The sequence below is a fragment of the Bos grunniens genome, chromosome 2 (assembly GCF_055505025.1).
Source record: "Bos grunniens cultivar Pamir isolate PY7600 chromosome 2, Bosgru_T2T1.0, whole genome shotgun sequence".
In the NCBI taxonomy this organism is placed as follows: domain Eukaryota; kingdom Metazoa; phylum Chordata; class Mammalia; order Artiodactyla; family Bovidae; genus Bos; species Bos grunniens.
This window is the reverse complement of record NC_141166.1, coordinates 46,018,764-46,043,575: the sequence shown is the minus strand read 5'-3', so window position 1 is coordinate 46,043,575 and position 24,812 is coordinate 46,018,764. Positions and strand designations below refer to the sequence as shown.

General features: G+C 36.5%; 1 protein-coding gene and 4 non-coding genes across 9 annotated transcripts; all 5 read left to right on the top strand.

Annotated features, from left to right (window-relative positions):
• Nucleotides 1–984: 984 nt before the first annotated feature.
• NOP58 (NOP58 ribonucleoprotein) lies at nt 985–24,812 on the top strand. 5 transcript variants are annotated; one of them, XM_086345774.1, is made up of 16 exons: nt 985–1,236; nt 5,610–5,686; nt 7,682–7,734; nt 7,930–8,050; nt 11,709–11,830; nt 13,157–13,293; nt 14,998–15,062; nt 15,885–16,019; nt 17,056–17,201; nt 17,778–17,904; nt 19,453–19,616; nt 20,474–20,608; nt 21,063–21,124; nt 21,898–22,031; nt 23,946–24,112; nt 24,515–24,812. In XM_086345774.1, the coding sequence occupies exons 5-16, from the start codon at nt 11,723–11,725 to the stop codon at nt 24,563–24,565; spliced, it is 1,431 nt and encodes a 476-aa protein (XP_086201900.1). In that variant the 5' UTR covers nt 985–1,236; nt 5,610–5,686; nt 7,682–7,734; nt 7,930–8,050; nt 11,709–11,722; the 3' UTR covers nt 24,566–24,812. The 5 variants fall into 5 exon arrangements, with proteins under 5 accessions (XP_086201900.1, XP_086201908.1, XP_086201879.1 ...); XM_086345782.1 differs by having other exon boundaries at nt 7,868–8,050; XM_086345753.1 differs by lacking the exon at nt 7,930–8,050.
• Nucleotides 6,964–7,052, top strand: LOC147378013 (small nucleolar RNA SNORD70). Its single transcript, XR_015153961.1, has one exon. It is a non-coding gene; the product is annotated as a small nucleolar RNA SNORD70 (small nucleolar RNA).
• LOC147378012 (small nucleolar RNA SNORD70) lies at nt 7,824–7,910 on the top strand. Its single transcript, XR_015153957.1, has one exon. It is a non-coding gene; the product is annotated as a small nucleolar RNA SNORD70 (small nucleolar RNA).
• Nucleotides 17,255–17,340, top strand: LOC147378011 (small nucleolar RNA SNORD11B). The gene has a single exon (XR_015153981.1). It is a non-coding gene; the product is annotated as a small nucleolar RNA SNORD11B (small nucleolar RNA).
• Nucleotides 18,049–18,132, top strand: LOC147378010 (small nucleolar RNA SNORD11). The gene has a single exon (XR_015153916.1). It is a non-coding gene; the product is annotated as a small nucleolar RNA SNORD11 (small nucleolar RNA).

Genomic DNA, 24,812 nt, shown 5'->3' with positions numbered 1-24,812 from the left:
ACACCACAGTTCAAAAGCATCAATTCTTCGGCGCTCAGCTTTCTTCGTAGTCCAACTCTGACATCCAAACATGACTACTGGAAAACCTTTCAACATGTTGCAACTGAACATTTATAAGCAATCTGCCTACAGGGCCTGGGAAGCGGGGAAGGAAATTTTATTCCTATTGGAAGCCACACTGGTGGAATAAAGGAGGTACCAAGACTGAAAAGACCCAGAAAAGCAAATTATACTAAAATAGGGACATAAAGTCTAAGCATACTAGAGTCCTTGCAGCAAAAATGGGAATGGCCTACATATATTTGAACAACATTTAGGTTATAAAAATCAGTTTGGCCAGATTAGATTACGGTTACGAGCATTTCCAGATAAATTGACAGTCATGGCACTCTGAGGACTTCACATCAAGGCAGGGCGATCGGGGAGTAAAGTCTAGTGGCTAGCATTTCCCAAATTCCAGTTGCTTAAGGCAAACACAGGAGACAGCTCCGCATTTCTCTCAAGGTAAAATACATCATATATGGGAGTTCAAAAATCAGTAATCAGAAGCGAAGTTTTTCGCTTTCAGAGTTCCCTGAGCCTAACAGTGTAAATGGAGAAGGCAATGGCACCCCACTCCAGTACTCTTGTCTGGAAAATCCCATGGACGGAGGAGCCTAGTAGGCTGCAGTCCATGGGGTCGCGAAGAATCGGACACGACTGGGCGGCTTCAGTTTCACTTTTCACTTTCATGCATTGGAGAAGCAAATGGCAACCCACTCCAGTGTTCTTGCTTGGAGAATCCCAGGGACGGGGGAGCCTGGTGGGCTGCCGTCTATGGGGTCGCACAGAGACGGACACGACTGAAGCGACTTGGCAGCAGCTAAAGCTCGTTTTATTCGGAAGAAATCTCGCGGTTTTTTTGTGAGTCTCTGTGGCGGGAACATACCGGAAGTCAGGGCGCTCTAAGTGGTACGTCATCTGGCGGAAGTGAGGTCATGTCCCAGAGGCCTTAGCGGGGAACTCTCCCGTTCGGGCGTTCTGCTTGTAGTGTGGTGTGGAACGTTTAGGCAACGTGGTTTGCTTCTTTGCGGGAAGGCTGGTCTTTGGCCGGCCACGGCCTTACGGGCCTTTGGGGACCATAGATTTGGTCTTTTTTCACTGGTAGGAGAGCTCGCGGCGAGCCGCGCAGCGCCCTGACCCGTCCTCACCATGCTGGTGCTGTTCGAAACGTCCGTCGGCTACGCCATCTTTAAGGTCGGTGGGAGATTGAGCTCTTGGAGGGGGAAGGCGGATGTTGGGCAGCAGATGAGAGGGAAAGCTGTAGGAGAGGACGACAGTGTTCAGGATTGCGTGGATGTCTTTTCTCTCCCCCTGCTCTGAAAGAAAGGGGAAAACTTTGGGCCTGGGAGGCGCATGTTTCAGTGAACACGTGGCCGCGCTGTTGGGGGCGTCGGGTTCGGTAAAAGGTTTTGGCCCAATTAGGCGAGCAAGATCCGTGTTAGAATTTTACCGGTTATGATTCCTAGTTTAGATTTTGTTCTGAGAGTTTTGAGGAATGATTGGAAGGTTTTAACAGAGAAAGGACCTCATCTAAACTTTGTTAATGAAGTTTCTTTACGCAGAAAAGGAGGTAGAACTGACAGGATTGGCTGACGGATTTTAAAGTATGCGAGATTTGCGTTTAAAAAGTTGGGTGTGTGGAGGTAGGGAAGGAAAGAAAAGTTTTAGGGATTTGGGAGCTGGGAGAGGGGAGGATAATAGAATTCCAGTTTGGGCTATGTGAAGCTTTCGCTGTCTGTTAAACTTGGAAATAACAATGGTCCTTTCAAGTTTGAAGCCCAGAGAAGAAATCTGAGCTGGAGGTAACCAATTTGAGTTCGCTGTTTTAATAAGGAAGGTTAACTTTCAGTTCATCAGCAAGGAAATAATTGAACAGTGGGACGTGCATATAGTACAATGCTGTTGAGATGTTAGGAAGAATGAGGTAAATCAGGTGTCACCCACGTGCCTGGCACTCGAGCTCTAGGAATATAGCAAAGGAAAAAAAATGTTCATATGTACGGACAAGGCAAAAGAAGTGCTAGATAAAATATGTGGTATGATTCTAGTTATGAATTTTAAAACTGTGTGGTGTGGGTGCAGAGAGTCTGGAAGGATACATACCAAAATACTTGGGGACGTTTTCGTTTTATTTTTCCAAGATTCTTTTGACATTTGAAAATATACTTCTGTTTGCATGTTAAAGTAAATGTTTGTTATTTTTAAGAAAACCAATAAGATAATTAACCCAAAGCTGATTTTGCTTATTTTTCCTCTCATTATTGTTGTCTGAGATGGTAATATTAGCAATTTTAAGAGACTAAAGTGCCTTAGAGCCTGTCAACAGCTCTATTAAGCTTTTCCCCAGCTTCCTGCAGTCTTTTCTAAATTCTTAGAGATCTGCACGTGCCCCCAAATTTTCTTAGCCAACATAGTCTATTGTATTTTGAGTCAGTGTCTGTGGATGAATTTCATCTAAATTGATGTTAATGTGTACTGTCGTGATCTGGATGCTAAGAGGGGAGGGTAACTTTGCACTGTTAGTAGTTGCCTCTAATGGTGGGGCGGAATCGGCTTAGCAATTGTGTGGTTTCTAGATCTGGGTCATAAAGTGTAAAGTCATATGATGAATTGTTGATTTCTGTTAATAAAGAGAACTCTCCATAAAACTAACTCTTGAGTATTCCATTGCAGTTTTTAATGTTTATGTGCAAGTTTTTTTGTTCAGAATTGTTAAAAAAGTTTTTCTATAATGTAACCCAATATTAGAAATAACTAAAGGCTTGAATATATTGAAATATGCTTCATTTATAAATATTCAGTATTAGTAGCAGTTATTGATTCTGAATAAAATAGACTTCCAGAATATTCTGGATAAGTGATGGTTGCACAATTTTGTGAAAATTCCTAGAAAGTAAATTGTACACCTTAAAGGGGTGAATCTTACTGTATATGAAATATCTGTGTGTAAATATGCAATACAAAGTTGTTAGCTCCCTTTCCTATGATCTTTCAAAATGCTGGAGTATAAAATTATTAATATATTGGTTGCCTAAAATTCATCCTTGAATGAGAATCCTTTAAGAACATTTTTTCAGACTTTTGTTTTTTAAGGAATACATTTTATCCATATATACACAGTGGTTCAAAAAGAATTTAAAACTTTAAAACATTGTTACTCCTTAATGAAGTTATATATAAATGCAGAGACAATACCTAAAAGAATTATTATTTGTAGATCATTGCAAAAACTCAAGCCTTGTTCCTTATGTCTCGTGGCACGCAGAAGACTCAGCATTCTTAAGCCTTACTATCCCAATCCTTCACTATCCCAGATCTTTCCTGGCTGTGCTTCCCAGTGTGGTAGCCAGTAGTTGCATACAGCTGTGTGGGTGCGTGCATATTTAGTTGCTTCAGTCATGTCCAACTCTCTGCGACCCTGTGGACCATGGCCTGCCAGGCTCCTCTGTCCATGGGATTCTCCAGGCAAGAATACTGGAGTGGGTTGCCATTTCCTTCTTCGATTCAGCTACGTAGCACTTGAAATGTGACTGGTAAAGCTGGGGAGATGGAATTTTTAATTCTGATTCATCAGTCACATTGTACAGTGCTGCTGTGTAGCATAGTGTGGTGTGTTCCTTTATTTTTTGAGAGCTCAAAGTTTTTCTTACGTGAATACCAAAGTTCCTATACAACATGATTACTAAGCAATATATTTTTCCAGCTTTATTGACTATAATTACATACTGTGTAACTCACTTTTGTAAATGTAAATAAGTACATATAGTGCTTTTTATAGTAAAATAGTTAACAGTATAACAGCAGTGCTAAAGATTTTAGTGGTAACAATAGCTAAGCTATTCATTCCATCTTAATTCAAAATGATAAACTCTAAATGAATTTTGCATACTAATATTTCAGATTTCCTTGTCTGAAAATGAAGGATTAAAAGTTTGAGACAGTTGTATAACAGAAAATGTAGCCTTATTTTATTTTTGTTCAGACTTCATGTTTGTTTCAATATGTTGCCCACAAATGGGAACATAACTGTAACCAAGGTTTTGTTTGAAGACCTTTCAGTGGTCATGATTTCATTACATTTCCTTTGGTGCTTTAACTTAGTGAATACTGATAATATCTCTTAAATATGTCAGTTTTTTTATCCAAATATTATTTTCAAATATACTTGCTTTTCAACTAGAAAAAAGGTGAGTTTTACTCATGAGTCATATCCCCTATTTGGTGGTACATATCCTCTCAGCAATCATTGGCCTTTGGGTATGGTTGATCACATTCTGAGTGAACTATTTTCGAAAAACCACAATTATTCTGTGAATTATTTCAAAAAAATAACTTTAATTACAAGTTTCAGTGCTTTCTTGAGATTTGATAAAATGTCTTTGGGTTCTAAAGTTTTCATGACAAAAATAGAACAGTTCATAGCTCGTTATTTTTTAATATGAAAGTGTGGTTTGCATTTACTACTTCATTACTCTGATTCCTGTTTTTCCAGTTCTGTAAATATATTTGATTTGGCTCTGTTGGGGGTTAAATTTAAACAATGCAAATCCTTAAAACCATCTTGCCACTCTGACAGAAAATTTCTTGATGTTTTATCATTAAATATGTATAAGGCTATAACTGGGAAATACGTCTTACTCTATAAATGTTCTGTGATATTAAGGATTTGATGAAATGTAGTTTAGCAGTAAAGCATAATTTTTCATTGATCAGCTAACTTTCTATAAAACAACACATGCAAAATATATATATATTTATAATACTGTATTTCACCAAATATAATATGCCATTATTTTACACTGCTGATTAATCAGTTGTAAGACATCCCAGTTTCGAGGTGTTATATAAATATGGGGGAACTGCATTTTAGGACTGATACTACCTTAGCTTATATTTGAACAGTTGACTTCTCACCTACTATTGGTGAGGAAGATAACTTACATTCATTCTTGATTTAAGTGAAACTGTTAGAAGCTCTTGAAGGCATTTTGACAATACGTCTGTCAACATGCATTTCTTGTATGATTGTTTAACTCCACTTTCAGTAATTTGTCCTATAGAAATACATGTATACGTATACAAATACATAAAGGGTATGTATAAACATCATTTATAAATGATGTTATATTCATACGGTGCAATTCTTGTTAAAACCTAGAATTACGTCCATGATATGTTAAGTGTATAGCATGATTCCCGAAAGTACATGTTAATAAAATGTAGCATAAACAGTCAAAAAGTCTTGAGGAATATATACCTAAATGTTAATGACTGTGTTTCATAGGTAAAAGTGCCCCTTTTCCCCCTTCCCATGTTAAAATTTCTTACGTCAGAATGTGTCTTAGAACTAATAGTATCTAAGTTTTAGAGAAATCCTTAGTAATTTCATATTAGGGAGATCATAGCAATAAATAACAAATCTTCTGTAGAGAGTAGGCAAATTTTTTTTTTTTTTTTTTTGATTTGTGAATATGATAGGCTTTGTGAAGGGGTCGAGGGGCTCTCTAAAAATAGAAAGTTTTTAACAAATATCCAACTCAATTTAAATTCCATCCATTTATTTGCAGGTTTTAAATGAAAAGAAGCTTCAAGAAGTTGATAGTTTATGGAAAGAATTTGAAACTCCAGAGAAAGCAAATAAAATGTAAGTCTTCATGAAACTAAGAACTTAACAGTTAACATTTAGAGGTGTTTGTTTTTGTTTTTGCCTTGTTCTGCGAGTTTGTGTGTCCTCCATATTCATATAATATATCCATAACTTTTTGAACTCAGCTTCAGGAGTAACAGTGGTATGAGCCTAATTATTAGATTCTTTATCTGGAACATAGGCTGTCTCAATTAATTTGTGTTAATTGCAGATGAGATTGGAAGCACCCAAAAATCACTATTTTGTAAGATGTTTTAAACTGTAAATTGATTGTGAATTAAGTATACACTTTAAAGTAATAATTGTCAAAAGCGTGGGCTGTGGGAATTTCCTGGTAGTTCAGTGGTTAGGACTCAGCACTCACTGCCAAGGACCCAGGTTCAGTCCCTGGTTGGGGAACTAAGATCCCACAAGCCACAAGATGTGGCCAAAAACGAAGAAAGCATGGACTGCTAATAGATTTAACTTACAGATTCTCTTAGTGATATTCAGATATTTTTGAACTTAGTGTATTTACTCTTCTTGGCTAATATTTCCTAACTCACCCTGAAGTGGTTAAATAACTAGCTAATAAATCCTAGAAAGACAGACTTGTGTTCCCCAAGGTCTCTGGACAAGAAAATAGAGTATGATAACCTTCATACCCAGATTAAGAAATGAGTGGTGGGGGAGAAAGCTGGCTTTTCCTCAAGGTAGAGTCAAGAAGGCAGTTTCACCACCTGTGAATCACCTTGTAAAATAGCCCATTTGGTGAACGTGGTCCTTAGTAAGGACCTAACTAATCTCTTGATTGTGTCCTTGAATGCCAAAGCATATTTGATAATTTATCTGCTAATGCTAATAAAAACTCACTAGAATCGAAGGAAACTACTTAACCTTGCTAAAGAGTATTGAACCCAAAGAGATGTCATACTAAACTATTACAGAAACATGGTATACTGGAAAACTACTTCAGAGTAATGCATATAACATGATTGCATTTTTGTATGTGTTGTACAGCAATATATGTGTTTATGCAAATATAGAGATATGAATAGATGCCACTTCAGATGAGTGAAATTGGTGGTGAGGTGAGGTGGAATAAGGTGAAATAACTGCTTTCTTCTTAAAAATCTTTGTATTGTTAAGTGTGCATTTGAGGTGCCACTAGGATGCTCCCCGACTAGGTAAGGGAACAGTATTGCTGAAGATAATACTGCTTTAGACTCAGTGGAAGACTGGTTTTGGTTTTCCCTTTTAAAGGGCTATATGGTTTAGTTGTTTGAGTAACCCGATTCATTGTTGTCAATGATGTATTCTTGTTGGACCTGAATTTGCATGATCTAACTCAAATATTCGTCACTACCACTGAGACAACAATGGGTTAACAATGTATTTGTTTCGATATAAAACAGTGTTGCCTTGCACGTAAGTGAATAGAGAGGAGGAGGGGAAGTGAGGTTAGCAAAATTTAGATCTAACAGTGAGTTGTTTTTTCATGGCACTTGGACTAGATGGACAAATCAGTGTCATGAGATTCTCAAACTAAGAGGGACCCTTACACCTTTTCTATCCTGTATAGTAAAAGGCATCTGTGTCTAGCTTTAAGCAGCAGAGATTATGTTGAAGCTTCAACATCTTTCCTGTTTAGATACGGTGGCATACTTTTCTGCTGTTCTAAAGGAAAGGAAAGGAAAGTGAAGTTGCTCAGTCGTGTCCGACTCTGCGACCCCGTGGACTGTAGCCTACCAGGCTCCTCTCCAGAGTACTGGAGTGGGTTGCCATTTCCAAAGCCTGTAATACCTGTAATAGTTCCTCTGAATGTTACTAGCCCAGCATTTAGAGAAATTGGTCATTTTATGAAGTGTCTACCTTTGCAGCAATATGCAGTGGCAGGAAAGTTTCTTTTATTGGTGTATGCCTTGGAAGCAGTCCACTACCTCTTCTCCTAAATATATGGCATTTGCAAAATCAGTGTGCCCTCATAACATTTTTTTTTTCCCTTAATTCTAGAGTAAAGCTGAAACATTTTGAGAAATTTCAGGATACAGCAGAGGCATTGGCAGGTAAAATCAAAGACTAGCGCTTTTGTTTTTTAAATACTGGTAATTTGTTATTAAGAAATTGTTTGCTTTAGTTGCCTAAGTTAATCTTATTCAATGTTGTCAATGATGCATTCTTTTTGAAACTGAATTTAAGTGATCTAACTCAAATTCGTCACTACCACTGAGACAACATTGAGTTAGCTTTTTTTACTATAGGGCTGGTTTTTCCCCTACATGTGATGAGAGGTGAGAAGTGGTTAAGTTGATCTCCCTGTGGAAACCCAACAGCGTAATGCTGAAGCACAGTTCAGTAAAAGCTATTCTACAAGGGATCAAGGTAATGTCAAGTCCACGGGTCTCTGATTTTTTAAATTCAGTAGTAAAGTTGAGAATAGCTAGGATTTGGAGTTGAAATAGTAAGGCAGCTCTCCAGGTATATACATTTTTAGAGTTCAAAAAAAAACCCCACAATATTATTAAAAGATTTAAGAAAACTAAAGAGGTGAGGGGGGGCGCATTGTGGGTTTTTGTTTTTAGAAGCATACATAAGAGTTTCCCTAAAAGGGCATGATTTTTTTTTTATGAATTAGAAGAATGGGTGATGACTGTTACATCTTTCAACTAGTCCTAGTGATGAGACAGCAGATACAGAGTAGCGTTTACTAAGTAGGCTAGGCAGTAGGCACTTGATTTTCTTTTTGGCTGTGCTGGGTGTTTGTTGCTGCACTGCAGCGAGTAGGGGCTATTCTTTGTTGTGCTTATTTAAGAACAGTCTCTAGGGCACATGGGCTTCAGTAGTTGTGGTAAAGAGACTTAGATGCCGTCGGCACGTAGGATTTTCCCAGACCGGGTATCGAACCTTTGTCCCTTGCATTTGGCAGGAGGATTCTTCACCACTGAACCACCGAGGAAGCCCAGCACTTGGTTTTCTAATGTTCTTTTAATGCTGGGGAAAACAGGAAGATTGAATATAAAACTTATCATGAATTTTTCAGTTGCTTGAATTCTGTACTCAAGTCAGCTAACTACTTGGTGGTATATTTTGAAAATGAAGGATCATAAGGAAGAATATGGCTAACAGTTGAGCCCTAAAATTCATTTGACTGATCCAAATAATTTTTGTTCACCCCACAAGACAAGGGTAATTCCCTTATATAGTGAAAATTAGGAGTCTAATTAAATAATGTTGGCATATCAATGGACTACCCCAACCTTGGCAGAGGGGTAAGCGGAGGAAGGAGGAGTCAACAGTAGGGCCAATTTTTAAAATAGTTCTAGGACTGCATAGATCAATTCATTAAAGCCTCATAGAGCCATAGAGCATAAATATGGTCATTTTGGCCTGGGGAAAAATTTAAAAATGTAAATTAAAAAAAATTTTTTTAAGATAGTTCTCTTCATCACAGTTTTAAAAATAAGTATGGGTAGAATTTTGGTAGTGTCCCAAGTGAAATTGTGTTAGCTATTCTTCAACTCTGGGGAGCATTATTCGTATAGACTGATTTGAATAACTCCTCCTGGAGTTGTAAAGGGCTGTAGCTCTGATCTCAAGTGCCCTTGGTAAGAGGGAGCACCGCACAATTGTGGGATCTTAGTTCCCCAACCAGGGATTGAGAGGTTATCTCATACTGACTCATTTGAGAAGAACCTGATGCTGGGAAAGACTGAGGGCAGGAGGAAAAGGGGACGACAGAGGATGAGATGGCTGGGTGACATCACCAAATCAATGGACACGGGTTTGGGTAGACTCCTGCATGTTGGTGATGGATAGAGAGGTCTGGTGTGCTGCGCTTCATGGGGTCGCAAAGAGTCGAACATGACTGAGTGACTGAACTGAACTCATACTGAGCTTTTGGTATTCCTTAAAATAATGTTAATAAATGGAGAAAATGTCATGCTAGATGAGAATTTAAAATCAGTCCCATACTCTCTCAGTCTACATTCCATGAGGGTAAAGGCTGTGTTGTTCACTGTCAAATCCCTAGCACATAAATATTTTTGGGTAAATGAGTGAAAGTAGTGAGCTCCGCCAGGAATCTGGTCTTAGAAACTTAAAATGACTTTTCCCATCTATTTTTACCAGAAAGTTGAACTTGATCACCTTATTATTAGAACAATCCTTCCTGGGAATTAACTTTCCACTCCTTGTTAAAAGGCAGTTTTGATATTACAGAACTGAAACTGAGTGATTGTAGGTGTCAGGGTATACATTTAAAACTTGTAGCCTAAGGATGAGTCTGGGGTGTGATGTCAGTTTTATATTGGTCTCAGAAGCTAAAATGTGCTATTTGCATGGCAAGGTTTATTTTTAGTCTTGGTCACACTTTGAAGTTTCATGTCTTACAAACAGCCACAGTAAAATTTGGGGCCAGCCTAAATTTGGATGAAGGGAAAGATGCTGAGCGATGCTGAAGAGTGCCTAATAGAGAAAGGGAAAGATTCAGCTTCCCCTTATCCCTGTCACCATCTTTGTATACCATCTACATATACCATATACCATCTACATATTATGAAGAGTGATTAACAGGGTTTTTGATACAGGGAAGATAAATAATCGTGAATGTTAGAATAGGATCTAGAGTAGAAATTTTTTACTTTTAAGAAATCTTAAAGGAGAGCACTAGGTTAGGTTAAAGTGTGAAAGTAAATGATAGGGAAGATTGAGAGCTAGAGGGAGGACATTGAATAAAAATTTTTAATTATAAAAGATTAAACACTTGTAAGGAAAGATTTCAGTTATTAGAGAAATGTAAATTAGAAAGGGGTCAGTGTTTCACAATATGTAAATTGTTAGAACTCAACAGAAGTAGTTTGAATCTTGGCTTATTTGTAAAGACCTCTTTGTGAGGTGTGTGTGACAGCTAGATCCCTTTTGTCCTCGCCTTTCATCTTCCAGATACCAGATGAAATGGATTTGAAATTCAAATGAATGGAAATTTGGTCAGGAGGAAAGAACAAGTACCTGGCTGATTAAGCACAAACTGCCTGACCTTTTAGAAATTGTGACAGACTTTCTGTCAGTCATACTTTAAATTTGGCCAAAACCCAGATAGATACCAGAAGAGATGTGGGTCCAGAGAATCTCAGTACAGGTCTAAGAAAGGAGGATGAGAGTTAAAAGTAGCACATTTAGAGCTTGCCAAAAATGAAAACAGTCTCCAAATCAAATTGGCTGCCCTCAGTAGTAATTCCCCAATCACTGGACATTGATTAGTAGTAGAGGCCTGTTGGCACATTTGGATCAAGGATTGGCAAAGATAAGACCTCCACTTAGGCATGCTTACAATGTGGCAGAACCTTCAAAATGAATAAATTCCTTTTTACCAGTCGTCACAGGATTTTTATGATATTTCACAATCCAGAACATCAGATCAATTGATGCCCAGTGGCATGCTGCTGCTGCTGCTGCTAAGTCACCTCAATTGTGTCCGACTCTGTGCGACCCCATAGATGGCAGCCCACCATGCTCCCCCGTCCCTGGGATTCTCAAGGCAAGAACACTGGAGTGGGTTACCATTTCCTTCTCCAGTGCATGAAAGTGAAAAGTGAAAGTGAAGTTGCTCAGCCGTGTCAGACTCTTAGCAACTCCATGGACTGTAGCCCACCAGGCTCCTCCATCCATGGGATTTTCCAGGCAAGAGTACTGGAGTGGGGTGCCATTGCCTTCTCCAATAGTGACATAGGGGAGTGAATCTATTTGCTATTACAGAACAGATTGTTTCTAACGTATAATTCTGAGCTCACAGGGATTAAGTGATGTACAGGGAAGGAATGCTGGATCTGGTTTAACTCCTGGTTCTCAGTGCAAATGAGGGTGGGAAGATCAGATGAGATTGTGAAGTTTGTAATCTTTATCATTTCATTTCAGAAGTAATGTTAAATTCAGCTTTTGAAGTATGTTGTCTTTTTGGCTTTATTTATAAAATATTTAAATAAGATCATGAACTTTGAAGATAAAGTTTTGAGTTAGCTCTTTTGTTTTTCTTCCTAACAAGCATTCACAGCTCTAATGGAAGGCAAAATCAATAAGCAATTGAAGAAAGTTCTGAAGAAAATAGTTAAAGAAGCCCATGAACCCTTGGCTGTGGCTGATGCTAAACTAGGAGGGGTTATAAAGGTAAAGTTACAGTTTTCTTTAGCCTTCTAATCAGAGCTGACCTTTGTAATGAATGAAAAAGCCTGGCCTTTGTGATGAATTGTGTTTTGTAATTTCTCAGGATTGAATTCTTGATTCCCGCCCCCCCATACTATGTAATAATTGGTTTTCCATGTGGTTGTTAAAACTAAGGATATATAAGTAATACCTCAGATAAAACACTCTATATATCCTGCCATATTTTTGTTTAGGGACTTTTTTCCTTTCAATACAAATGGACTCATATCTTTTTTAGTGTATATGTTTATTAGAACACTTTACTGGAGGTAGAGTTGCTAAAAATTAAACATAAAGTAAGAATGGAAAGAAAGAGTGGATAGGTAGGCCCCAAAACTTGAAAAGCAGGACAGTTTAGAAGCCAGTTGTGATGGTTTGATTTTCAGTAGTTACAGTAGGTCTTACAGTGCAAGCACACAAACATACCTCTCATTCTTTTTTCTTATTTTAATTGAAGTATAGTTGATTTATAGTCCCCTCATTCTTGAAGTAAGGATTAATTCCTTGTAGGTATTTGAAGGTAGCAAACTGGTGACAAGATTTGAGGGTTTTTTTATTTTTTTAAGGTAGAATTGTGAACTTAGTATTTGTTTAGGTAGGTGATTTCTAATACTGTCACGTAATAAAGTTTCTGTACTATCAATCTCATCTTCATATTTTTCTGTTAAAAACATAAAGCTTTAGCATAAAAAACATACACGTAGTAAGGCATATAGGAGGGCACATTGCTGCCTTAGTGGGATTATGAGTATCTTTTTCTCCTTTTCAGTTTCTCCATTTGAAAAACTTAAACTGAATATCTCCTGTGTAAATACTAAATATTTGTTTCTTTTAAATGTGATGTAGCATTTACAATTTTGCATGCCTGTCGTTTGCATTTGATGAAATACAACTGTAGATTTGTATGGAGTTAGCAAATACCCTACAAAGTGAAAAAAATGAAGGCTTGCAAGACAGATTCATTCTGTTTGTATGAGGTATATAAAGATTTATGTGTATTTGTACTTACATACATTAGTGCATATTTTGAAAGTTCCTCAGGGACCCTGACTGTAGGGAAAGGACCTGAGACCCAGATCTATTTATTGCTTTTGATTCATGTACACAGGCTGCCTTTCTAGAAGCTTATGCCAGTTTTGACCTCCACCAACAGTATGTTCAAGTGGTCTTCCCACACACATACCCAAAACTGCTTTTATGAAACTGAGAAATGTATATGTTTAAATCAATGCTATTTTAATATTTAGGAGAAGTTTTCTGTATTTAATACAGATGTTCTTGTTCATATAGGAAAAACTGAATCTCAGTTGTATCCACAGTCCTGTTGTTAATGAACTTATGAGAGGAATCCGTTCACAGATGGATGGATTAATCCCTGGGGTAGAACCACGTGAAATGACAGCTATGTGTCTTGGGTTGGCACACAGGTGAGATTTACTGGAAGATAGTCATCTTATTTTTACTTAATAATTATATAGCATGTTACAAATACTAATGTAATCCTCAAGAATCTAAAGAGGAACGTAGTTATAGCATCCTCATTTAACAGATGAGGAAATTGATGTATAAAGTCATAATAGCTGGTAAGTGATGAAGCCATTATTTCAACCCAGGCAGTTTGGCTTCATTGTCTGGGCTCTAAACCTCGTGATGGCGCACTCTACCTCTCCAGCGTTAGATGCTGCGATTCTTGGGCTTCCCGCTGCCGGCGCGCCCCCCACCCCCTCCCCGTTTTACATCTTCTAAATCATTTGCTACTCCATCTACTTGGCATCTCCCTGAACTTTCTCATCTGCTAATGATCTTTCTCTTCTGCTTTGTGTGTGTTTGTTGTTTTACTCTGACTTTTATTCAGATTTTTCTTGAGGCAAAGAGAAACATGTTAACCTATCATGTTTAACAAGAGGTCATTAGAACAGGCATTTCTGTGATATATGTCTTCCTGAAAAACATGGCATTCAGTGAAATTTCACTACAGTACTAGGGTTTGTGAAATAAAAAGACTGTGGGTAAAAGACTCAAAGCCTATGTAACTTTGTAACCCGAAAGAAATGTTAACAGTTAAAAAGACATGTTGGAACTTCCCTCCACGTTTCACTGCACAGGGGATAGGTTTGATTCCTGGTCAAGAAAGTAAATTCCCACGTGCTGCCAAAAGAGAAAAACAAAGTTTATATTAAAGACAATATATATGACAAGTTTATATTAAAGAAATACTAACGAGACTTTCTTGGTGGTCCTGTGGCTAAGACTGTGCTCCTAATGCAGGGGCCTTGGTTTGATCCCAGGTGAGAGAACTAGATCCTGCATGCCACAACTAAGACCTAGAGCAGCCAAATAAAAATACTTAAAAAAAAAGAGAAATACTACATAAACAAAGGCCTTTGCCTTTGAATAAATAAAATATGAGCATAGATTAATGAAAGGATTAAAGTGAGTTTTATAAATGAGCAAAATGCGCAAGAGTCAGGAAAAACTTTTTAATAAACATTCCTAAGAGAGAACAAATAGCTAAATTGAGTTAGGATCCAAATTAAGATTAATTGGCCTTGTGCACAGTAGTCGCTCTCATCTGAGGCAGTCAGATATCCCTCAGAAGATAGGTGGCAAGTTGGGCTGAGGCTGGGGATGTTGTTTGCACATCAGACAGTGCCCAGAATAGCCCCCACAACAAGTAATCAGGCCTCTGTTAATAGTGCCAGGATTAAGAAAACCCATATGTACGATATTATTGTTCCATGGCTTTCTTCTCTTTGGATGTTTATGAAGAGAAGAAACTGCTGTAGTTTTCTCACTGGTGGCGTAAAGCATTAAGAATGCTGCACAAATTGTGTCATATGAACCGGTATGACTTGGACTACATGATATTATCCTATTTGTCATCATAAATGAATTTGTGTTACAGAAACGTCGGTTGTAACGAGACAGATGTATTGTTTTCTTTCTAAATGTGTGCTTTGGGATCTTGAATGTTATATTCTTGTTTAGCTGATTTTTCCCATGTAGAAAAAATAATGTAGCTCCAGAAGAGGGGTTTGGGTAAAAGTTTTTTTGTTTCTTTTTAAGATGTTAATTAAATGTTTTTCTTAGATGCTGTTTTAGTAATTTATATTTTTCTCCCTTCTCCCCAGCTTGTCCCGATACAGATTGAAATTTAGTGCTGATAAAGTGGACACCATGATTGTTCAGGCAATTTGTGAGTATAGGACATGTGAGGTCTAACCTGTCTCTTCATTGTGGTTTTTTCCTCTTATTAAAATTGTATCTTTTATGATTGTTGAGGAAGAAAAAGACCAGCTAGAAGTTTAGTAAGTAAATTGGGAAATGCAGAATAGAAAACGGGAAAACTAATTATAATTTGACTACTTGGGGATAATAGGAATTACGCTACACTATTAATGTAAGCTGATTGACTAATATTTTTCCATGAAAAATGATAAAACCTTAAGATATGGGTGTGGGGTATTTTTTGCTTTATATATGTAATAAATCATTCAGTGATTTTTGGACATCAAAGTCTCAACAGTTTCCAATTTTAAACATTTCTTTAAATAGCAATTGTATTTCCAGGTGTGTATGCCCCCAAAACTGAAAGGAGTTACTCAGTTACTTATGCAGCTGTGTTCATAGCATCGTGATTCAGCTAAAGGTAGAAGCAGTCCAGATACCTATTAACAGACGGAGGGATAAACAAAGTGGTATATGCATACAATGGCATATTATTTATCCTTACAAGTTCTAATACACGGTACAGCATAGATGAATTTTGAAAACACTGTGCTAGGTAAAATAGACTACTTGCAAGAAGACAAATATTGTGTGATTCCCCTTATGAGGTACTTAGAATAGGCAAATTCATAGAGGGAATAAAAGAGATCAGCAGAGGCTGGAGTGGTGAAAATGACTAAATTGTTTCATGGGTGCAGAGTTTCTGTTTGGGATGATGGGCTATTTCGTCACAAGTTTTTTAAAAACCCTTTTAAGTTCTTGTTTTCTTTTTCATTTTAATCTACTGCAGCCCTGTTAGATGACTTAGATAAAGAACTAAACAACTACATTATGCGGTGTAGAGAATGGTATGGCTGGCATTTCCCTGAGTTAGGAAAAATTATTTCGGATAATTTGACATACTGCAAGTGTTTACAGAAAGTTGGTGAGTAACTTTATCCTTTAAGGTATTGAAAATAGTGATTTATTTAAATTCTAAAACATGAGTTACTGGTTTTTTAATTCTCTTCCCAGAGTTTTTAGTCTTGTATGTTTGAGGAGTATATCCATATTAACATCTGCTAGATTTCAAAAACAAAATTTGGTTTCAGTGGCCTGCACAGTAGAGGACATAGTTCTCTAATTTGGTTTTTCTTGGGCTTCTTTTTAAAAAAAAATTTTGGAGTATAGGTGGCTCAGTGGTAAAGAATCTTGTCTGCCAGTGCAAGAAACACAGGAGACCTGGTTTGAATCCCTGGGCAAGGAAGATACCCTGGAGGAGGAAATGGCAACCCACTCTAGTATTCTTGCTTGGAAAATTCCATGGACAGAGGAGCCTGGCAGGCTACAGTCCATAGGGTCACAAAGGATGTGACTAAGCACACACACTCATTGTGTTACTTTTTACTGTACAGCACAGTGAATCAGTTATATATATATATATATCTCTCTCCACTCTTTAGACTTTTTCCATGTAGGTCATTCCAGAGTATTAAGTAGTTTCCTGTGCTATGTAACAGGTTCTTATCAGTAATCTGTTTTATATATCATAGTGTGTATATGTCGATCCCAATTTATCTGCTCCCCACTCCCCTCAACTGGCTTCTTACGGTGAATGTGTCTCACTGAAGTTGCCATTAATAAGGACAACTGTGGGACTGGGAAATTTCCTGAAATACATTAATGGTGATTAATTTTAAAAATAGTATTGCTATCTATACTGTTAATATTAAATTGTATACTATTACTATAATAATAATACTAGTAGAGGAACCTTAGGACTGTTCATAAAATGAATTACTTTAATCTCTAAAATCAAGCCCTTACATGTGTAAAGTTACTTGGTCAAACTTGTTTGCTTTTTGTTTTGTTCAGGCATCCCTTTCATTGGCTTATCTCTACTTTTTCTTTTGACTCTTTGGTGGATTTTATGTAATTTACTGAAGAGTGATTCTCCCTCATCCTCTGCAAACATTCCATAGGCGACAGAAAGAATTATGCCTCAGCTCAACTTTCTGAATTATTGCCAGAGGAGGTTGAAGCAGAAGTGAAAGCGGCTGCAGAGATATCTATGGGAACCGAAGTTTCTGAAGAAGATATTTGCAATATTCTGCACCTTTGCACTCAGGTACACTATGCACATAGGGAAACTCGTGGTGGTGGTACCAGCTCTGTAATTTCTGATGGCAGTGATGATTTTTAAATGTATTGTTCACCTGATAAATAAATATGAAGGTGTTCAGTCACTACCTCATCTGATGCCGTCTTGACTTATATACTTGCAAGGGAGAAATATATCCTAAAATGAGGTTAAAGGAGTACTGTCTAGTTGATTTCTATTATTAGCAGTATCTGAATGTTTATAGCCTGTAATTTTTACCCCTCATTTGAAGATAGCTATATGACAATCACAGAGGATGACACAAATGTCTAGCCTTTCGAGTTTTGTTTTTTTTTTTAACAAATGTTGATTAACATTTTTAAGCAGTGTATTAGGTTTACATATATTGTCTAATTTTTAAATATTAAAATTTCACAACAGCCTTTTTATAGAAAACTGAGGTAAGGAATGGTTAATTTTCCTGGGATTGTACAACTAACTGCTCTGTGATAATTTGGGGCTCTGATGTTTTAGACATGTGAATTTTATACTGCTTTTATTCTTAAACTATTTATGACTTACTCATTTTGTTTCTTAAACTAGGTGATTGAAATCTCTGAATATAGAACCCAGCTTTATGAATATCTGCAAAATCGAATGATGGCCATTGCACCCAATGTTACAGTCATGGTTGGGGAATTAGTTGGAGCACGGCTTATTGCTCATGCAGGTGATGATTTTAATATAATTTGTAAACATGGGTATTGAGAGTTGTTTTCTAGGTAGGATCTTATTTTCTTTTAAACTGGAGTTTAAAGATAAATCTGGGTAATAAGTAGAAGTGAATGGTGTATGTGCGAGGACTAAGGACCAAGTGTTCGATGATGATTTTTATTTGTATGCCTGATTTCCTTTCGGATAGTGAAGGCATCTTTAGTCACTACCTCTTCTGAGACACTTGTGGTCCATTGTCAGAAGTTTGTTTTGGTTAATTGAAGAATTGGATGAATACAGGAGGATGAAATCAGGTTTACCTCATTTTACTGTGCTTCACAGATAACTCTTTTTTAAATTCATAGTTTGTGTTAGCCCTGTGTAGAACAAGTCCATTGGCATCATTTTTCCAACACGACTTGCTCACTTCATGACTCTGCCGTATTTTGGTGATTCCCACAATATTTCTAACTTTTCCATTCTTAGATTTGTAATGTTGGTCTTTGGTCAGTGATCTTTGATGTTACTACTACAACTTGCTGAAGGTTCAGATGGTGTTTAACATGTTTTTAACAGTAAAGCATTTTTAAATTGAGGTATGTACATTGTTTTTCCAGACAGTGCTATTTCATACTAAGTAGAGTACCCATAACATACAGCTTCAATATGCACTGGGAAACAAAAATTCGTTTACTTCATTTATTGCAACACTTGCTTTATCGTGGTGATCTGGAACGAAATCCACTATATCTCGAGTGTGCCTGTATATACCATTGATAGATAATTTATTTACATCAAAGTGTTTAAACTAGAGTACTTCTTTTACCTGCATCATTAATCAGAAAAATAGGACATTCACATCTCCTCAGCTTCTAGGTTGCTCATCTGGGCTGGTTTTGTTGTCTACATCTGAAATTTCATAGATGTAGCTAAATGAGTAGCAGGAAGAGTTGCAGGGATTAATAGAAATATACGTTTCTTGAATTTTAAACATGTATCTAGTGGTTGAGCGACTATTAATATTGATATTCTCTGACAGAAAATCTGTGCAGCATATCTGGCAAAGCAACAGCTTTTGATGCCTGATTATTGATTGTGTTTATATCTCCTCAGCATGAATTTATCACATCGTTTTACTGAGATGCCTTAATAATGAGTTTTTCATTTACCTATTATTTTAATATTTAAAGGAGTAGAATATTTCATGTCTAAAATAAGTCTCAGAAAAATAAGGGCTATATTGGATGATGTCTGTGAATACATAAACTTTGAACTCTCCCATGGTATGCTACTGAAATGTGAGGTAGTGATACCATCTCTTCAGGCAGATACGTATGATTAAACAGATAAGCTTCAGTTTGCCATAGACATTCATCACAGACCTCTGCTTGTGGTGTTAATGGATAAATCACAAATGCTGAAGTATCAGGAATTTGGGCTAATTCCAAACTGTAAAATCCTATATTATATCTGATTTTTATATACTCTTTGGCTATAATACTTAGACTCTAGGTCTTTTGTATTTGGAAGAACTTTCCTCAAAGTTACTACTTTTATTTTGAAGGTTCTCTTTTGAATTTGGCCAAACATGCAGCTTCTACAGTTCAGATTCTTGGAGCAGAAAAGGCACTCTTCAGAGCCCTCAAGTCTAGACGAGATACCCCAAAGTATGGTCTCATTTATCATGCTTCACTTGTAGGCCAGACGAGCCCCAAACACAAAGGAAAGGTGAGTTACAATTTTCCTGGCGCAGGCCTTTTTTTCCTCCAAATGATTTTGATCTTATTCTATAGTGGTCAATAAATCTTTGTTGTTTCTTTTTCATCAAATAGAGAATTGTGAATTCTTTAAACTCTAGTGTACACTGAAAGAAAAGGTTAGAAGATAAAGTGTTTGCTGTTTTAGTACTTTTCCAGACTCCCATTCATTGGTGGGCGGGGGTAGGGTGTGGCCCATCAGAAGTTTTCTGTGTGGCAGGAAATCAATTTAACATCAACATTCATGACCCGTTTTAAAATGATGTCACATACACTGTGCTAAACACTGGATAGGCCTTTGGTGGATGCTTTTAATAGCCCTATAAGTTGTTAGTGTCTGTTTTACAGAGGCGGAATCTGACGCTTAAAAGTACTTTCAAGCTTTTATACATACCTAGTTTAACAGAAATTTTATAAAATTTAGAGTAGAGTGATGAAAGAAATAAAATGAAAATTCAGTAAAATGAAATGTTATTTAGCTTAAAAGGGGGCAATACTTAACTGTGGATGACCTCATAATGTAGGTCTAATATCACATAGTAAAAACGAAAAGATGGGAAAATGGCTTGAGCTAGTTTTAGACATGAACTATTGGCAAGATCTTTTCAGTTAGCCATCACATGGTGGCAGAGGTTCTAATAGGAGGTGAACGGCTTAAATATGGTTTACAATAAATAGATTTGTAATTCCTGACTTTTAAAAAATCCTAGAGTGACTCGTAAAGTCAATGATTGAGCTGTAGTGTTTTCATGAATAAACTGAGTGATTTTTTTTACATCTCAACTTGGAGTATAGTTTGAATGTATCTGACTTCAAGTTCTTTGTTAGATTTCTCGGATGCTGGCAGCCAAGACTGTTTTGGCTATCCGGTATGATGCTTTTGGTGAGGATTCCAGTTCTGCAATGGGAGTTGAGAACAGAGCGAAACTAGAAGCCAGGTTGAGAACGTTGGAAGATAGAGGGGTAAGAATCATGTTCTGCACATTGTAGAAATGTTACCTATCAAAAATTAATAAACTGTAGCTTATGTACATTTTCATTTTACCTGCTAGTCAGTTTTACTTTATGATACATTTTATTATGTCTAATATTAATACATTCTATTTCTGCTTACTGTTAAAAGAGTTTCCCTAGTATGTGGCTGTGGTCTAGTGGTTAATTAAGATCGACCTGCCAGTGCAGGGGACATGGATTTGATCCCTGGTCCGGGACAATCCACATGCCGTGAGATAAATCTCACGGCAGAGCCACAACAAAAGAAGCCACTGCAATGAGTAGCCCACACTGCAGCTGGACAGTAGCCTATATGTAGCAACAAAGACCCAGAGCAGCCAAAAAAATAAATTATTGACATACTAATGTATATATTATAAAGAGATTATCCCTTATAAAACATTAATAATTTTTCTTTTCTTAGATAAGGAAAATAAGTGGGACAGGAAAAGCGTTAGCAAAAGCAGAAAAATATGAACATAAAAGGTAAGTTGAGTGCATTTGGGGGAAGCATGTATGAATAATTTTTGCTTAAAAAGAGTCAGAAGACAAAAGTCTAAAAGCAGCTAAGAAGCATAAGTATTCAGACCTCACTATGAAATTATAAAAAAAGATATTTGTTGGGAGAAGTGTTTTTGTTCTTATTTAAAATGTTCAAAACTGATGAAGTAGGTGGTGGTGAAGCAAATAGAACATGGGTAACAATTTGAAAACTGTGTCAAGAGCCTTAATTATTTCTTTCTACCTTGTTAGAACAAAAGCAGGTATCTTGGTTTTAGGGAATCTTTATCTATATGGATCCCTTCTTATTCCTCTGCCTCTTGTAATCTTGTGAATGGAGTATTATTCTGTATTAAACTTGATTCAGGGCTTTTTTTTGTTTTCAGTGAATTGCCCAGTGTCCTAAAACTTGACTTGGTTCAGTTTTTACTTTCTAGTATAATCATTTGGTTTAAAGAGATTTCTTACATTTTTCTTTTTTAATTGAATATTTCTCCTGTGCTATAGTTACTACATTGATTACTAAATCAGAATTCATTTAGTTCACTTCTCGTGAAATGTGACTGACCTCCCTAGAAAATAGGTAGACATCTCTTTACCTTTTGGAGACTTAACTTACATAATCTTCCCTGAAGTCACTAAAATGAAAGTGTGGTATGCTCATGTATTACCTAATGACCGTTTCCTTTAAATCTCTTTAGAATTAATTTGATTATAAGCATTTGTAAAGATTTTCTAAGATTCTGTGGCTCTTTCAGTGAAGTGAAGACTTACGATCCTTCTGGTGACTCCACATTACCAACCTATTCTAAAAAACGCAAGATTGAACAAGTAGACAAAGAGGATGAAGTTATTGAAAAGAAGGCCAAAAAGGCCAAGGTTAAAATTAAAGGTTAGTTTGAATTTTGTTAATGTCATTTCTATTCCTGTTGCATAAGAAGTACAGAATTCTGTATGACTCAGGGAACTCAAACTGGGCTCTGTAACAACCTAGAGGGGCAGGACGTGGGAGGGGTATATGCACACTTACGGCTAGTTCATGTTGATGTGTGGCAGAAATCAAACCAATATTGTAAAGCAATTATCCTTCGATTAAAAATATATAAAGAAAAATGGGGAAAGTGCATACCATAGAACTTGATTATGAAACCACCATATTGGAAGCTAATTCTAATAACCATCTTCTCTAGGGAGTTAGAATATTGTTAAATTTATCATATATCATAAGAGAAATGGGAAAAGCATCTCTGTGAATATATAGGATTATATTAAGTGTATCAAAACTTTAATTTCTAACGTGAACTATTTTGAGAGTCAGCTTAACAGAGAAGAAAACAAGGTATGTGGTTTCTAAATTAGTAGCTGAAATATTTTTGTTGAGCATAGAATTGATGCAGCAGTACTTCATTGTTTGTGTTACATGAAAAGAACTAGAGTAATAACTGGATAGCCTACCATCAGAATAATAGTTAATAAGTGCTCCCCAGTGAACTAGGCTCACTTAAGTTGATAAGTAAATTCCCCCATTTATTAGCTGCACTTGTGTTGAGTGCTTAGCATTAAAGCAATTACCAATTTAACTTTTAGTTTCTAAATAGCTTAGGGGTCAAAAAGCACTATCAGCAAATGTGGACTTCTGCTCTGCACTGAGTGAAGAAAACATAAGCAAGTTATTTAACTCCTATGTTTCATTTTCGTTACTCAACAAAAAGAACTGTAAGCCCATTAGTAGATTTGAATCTTGACTTGTAATATTCATTAAGCGTTTCAAACTTAACCTTCCTGGATCTTTGCCACTCCCAATCCATTTCTACATGATATTCTCTGTTTTATAAATGGGAATCCTGGTTGCTTTGGCCTTTAACATTGACTTGTGTTATAACCCAAGTATATTCTGGTAGCACATCCTCTTAATTCTACTTGGAAAGTATTTCTAGCACCTAACCATTTATCATACCCATCACTGCCATTCTTAGCTGCAGTGGCACTCCCGTTGCCTTCTCATCTAATTCTGTTCCTTTGGTCGCTCTGCTCCAGCCACACTAGCTGCCTTGCTATTCCATGAACCTGCCAACTTCCCTTCTCTCCTAAAAGAATCTTAGTATTTGGTCTTCTCTTAATGTGGGATATTTTCCCTCAATATAGATGAATCATTCACTTCCTTTTTTAGGTATTTGCCTAGCTACCCTGTATAAAATGTCCATAGGAATTGCCTTCATTTGTGCTCCTTTCTTTGTTTGCTTTTATCCGTTAGACTGTTTACTACATAAAATATTTTATGGTGTACCTTTTTTCTCTTTTTTGGTCTATTTCCTAGTAAAATAAAGGGTTTGTAAGGGCAAGAATTTTTGTCTGTGCTATTCCTTGCTGTATCTCCAGTTGTCTAGAACAAGCCCTAGCATATAGTAGGTACTAAATAACTGCTTGGTCAGTGAATTTCTAATGATAGCTACCCATTATGAGTCCTTATTTTAATGTGCTAAGCATTTATGCTAAGCATTTTGCATAAATTTTCATGTGTTAAATCATCAAACCCTAGAAACAGTCAAAGGAGATAGACATTACTAAATTTTAAAAAGAATGAGGAGGTTGGGTGTACAGAGGTATTAAATTGCTTACTATCATTTATTGTTAGTACTACTATACTAGGTAAATATTTGAAGGACATTTACCGCTATAAAATTATATGTAACAAACATTGGAGAGTTGACTACAATGTTGGGAAAAAACATTCTCAGAGGGGTTTGAAGGGAGAGGAGCCTGATACTGATACAATGTTAATTGTAGTATTTTTATACTTGTTCAGTTGAAGAAGAAGTAGTAGAAGATGTAGAAGACACAGAAGAAGAAGGAGTACAAGTTGTAGAAGAACAGGAAACATCTGTGAAGAAGAAGAAGAAAAAGGACAAGAAGAAACACGTTAAGGAAGAACCACTTTCTGAAGAAGAGCCATGCACCAGCACAGCAGTTGCTGTATGTTTGTTTTTAATTATTAGTATTTTATTGACATGGGCAGAGTTTCCATATTTTATTCTACTCTGTGTGTTAGAAATGAACAGGTAGTTTTTTAAAAACTGTTTTTAAAAGTGGTTTCATTAAAGAGAAACAATTAAAAAACTCACTATTGTGTTTGGAACCCCCATGTTATAAAAAGCCGCTTCCCAAACCTAGAATCTTGTTACAAAATGGGTTTGGTCTGAAATGGAAGAGAATATCATTTGCTACAAATCACGGAGGTGATTTTTGGATTTTAGTCTTTCTTCCAGGCTTGTTTTCAAGGGAAATAAAATAGACTGCTTTTTATAAAGAAAAGTTATTTTTAGTCACTTGTACATTTCCAGCTCTTTCAAAAGCCTTCTTGTTTATTATTTTCAGAGTCCAGAGAAAAAGAAGAAAAAGAAAAAAAAGAAAGTCAATGAGGACTAATGGAAGGACCCATTCTTTCAAAGAGTTCATAATTGAATCACCTGGATACATCATGCTTATGATTCAGTCAGAAATATACCCAAGATACTCTGTAAAATAATTGATGGGAGGTTGGATGAGAAAGAAAGATTAATCATTAATAGCATTTCATACCTATTTGTGTCTTGACATACTTCAACTATGTTAATTTTATTATGTCATCATTTCTTAGGATATTTGTTATACAAATAAAAATATTTTCTTTGTA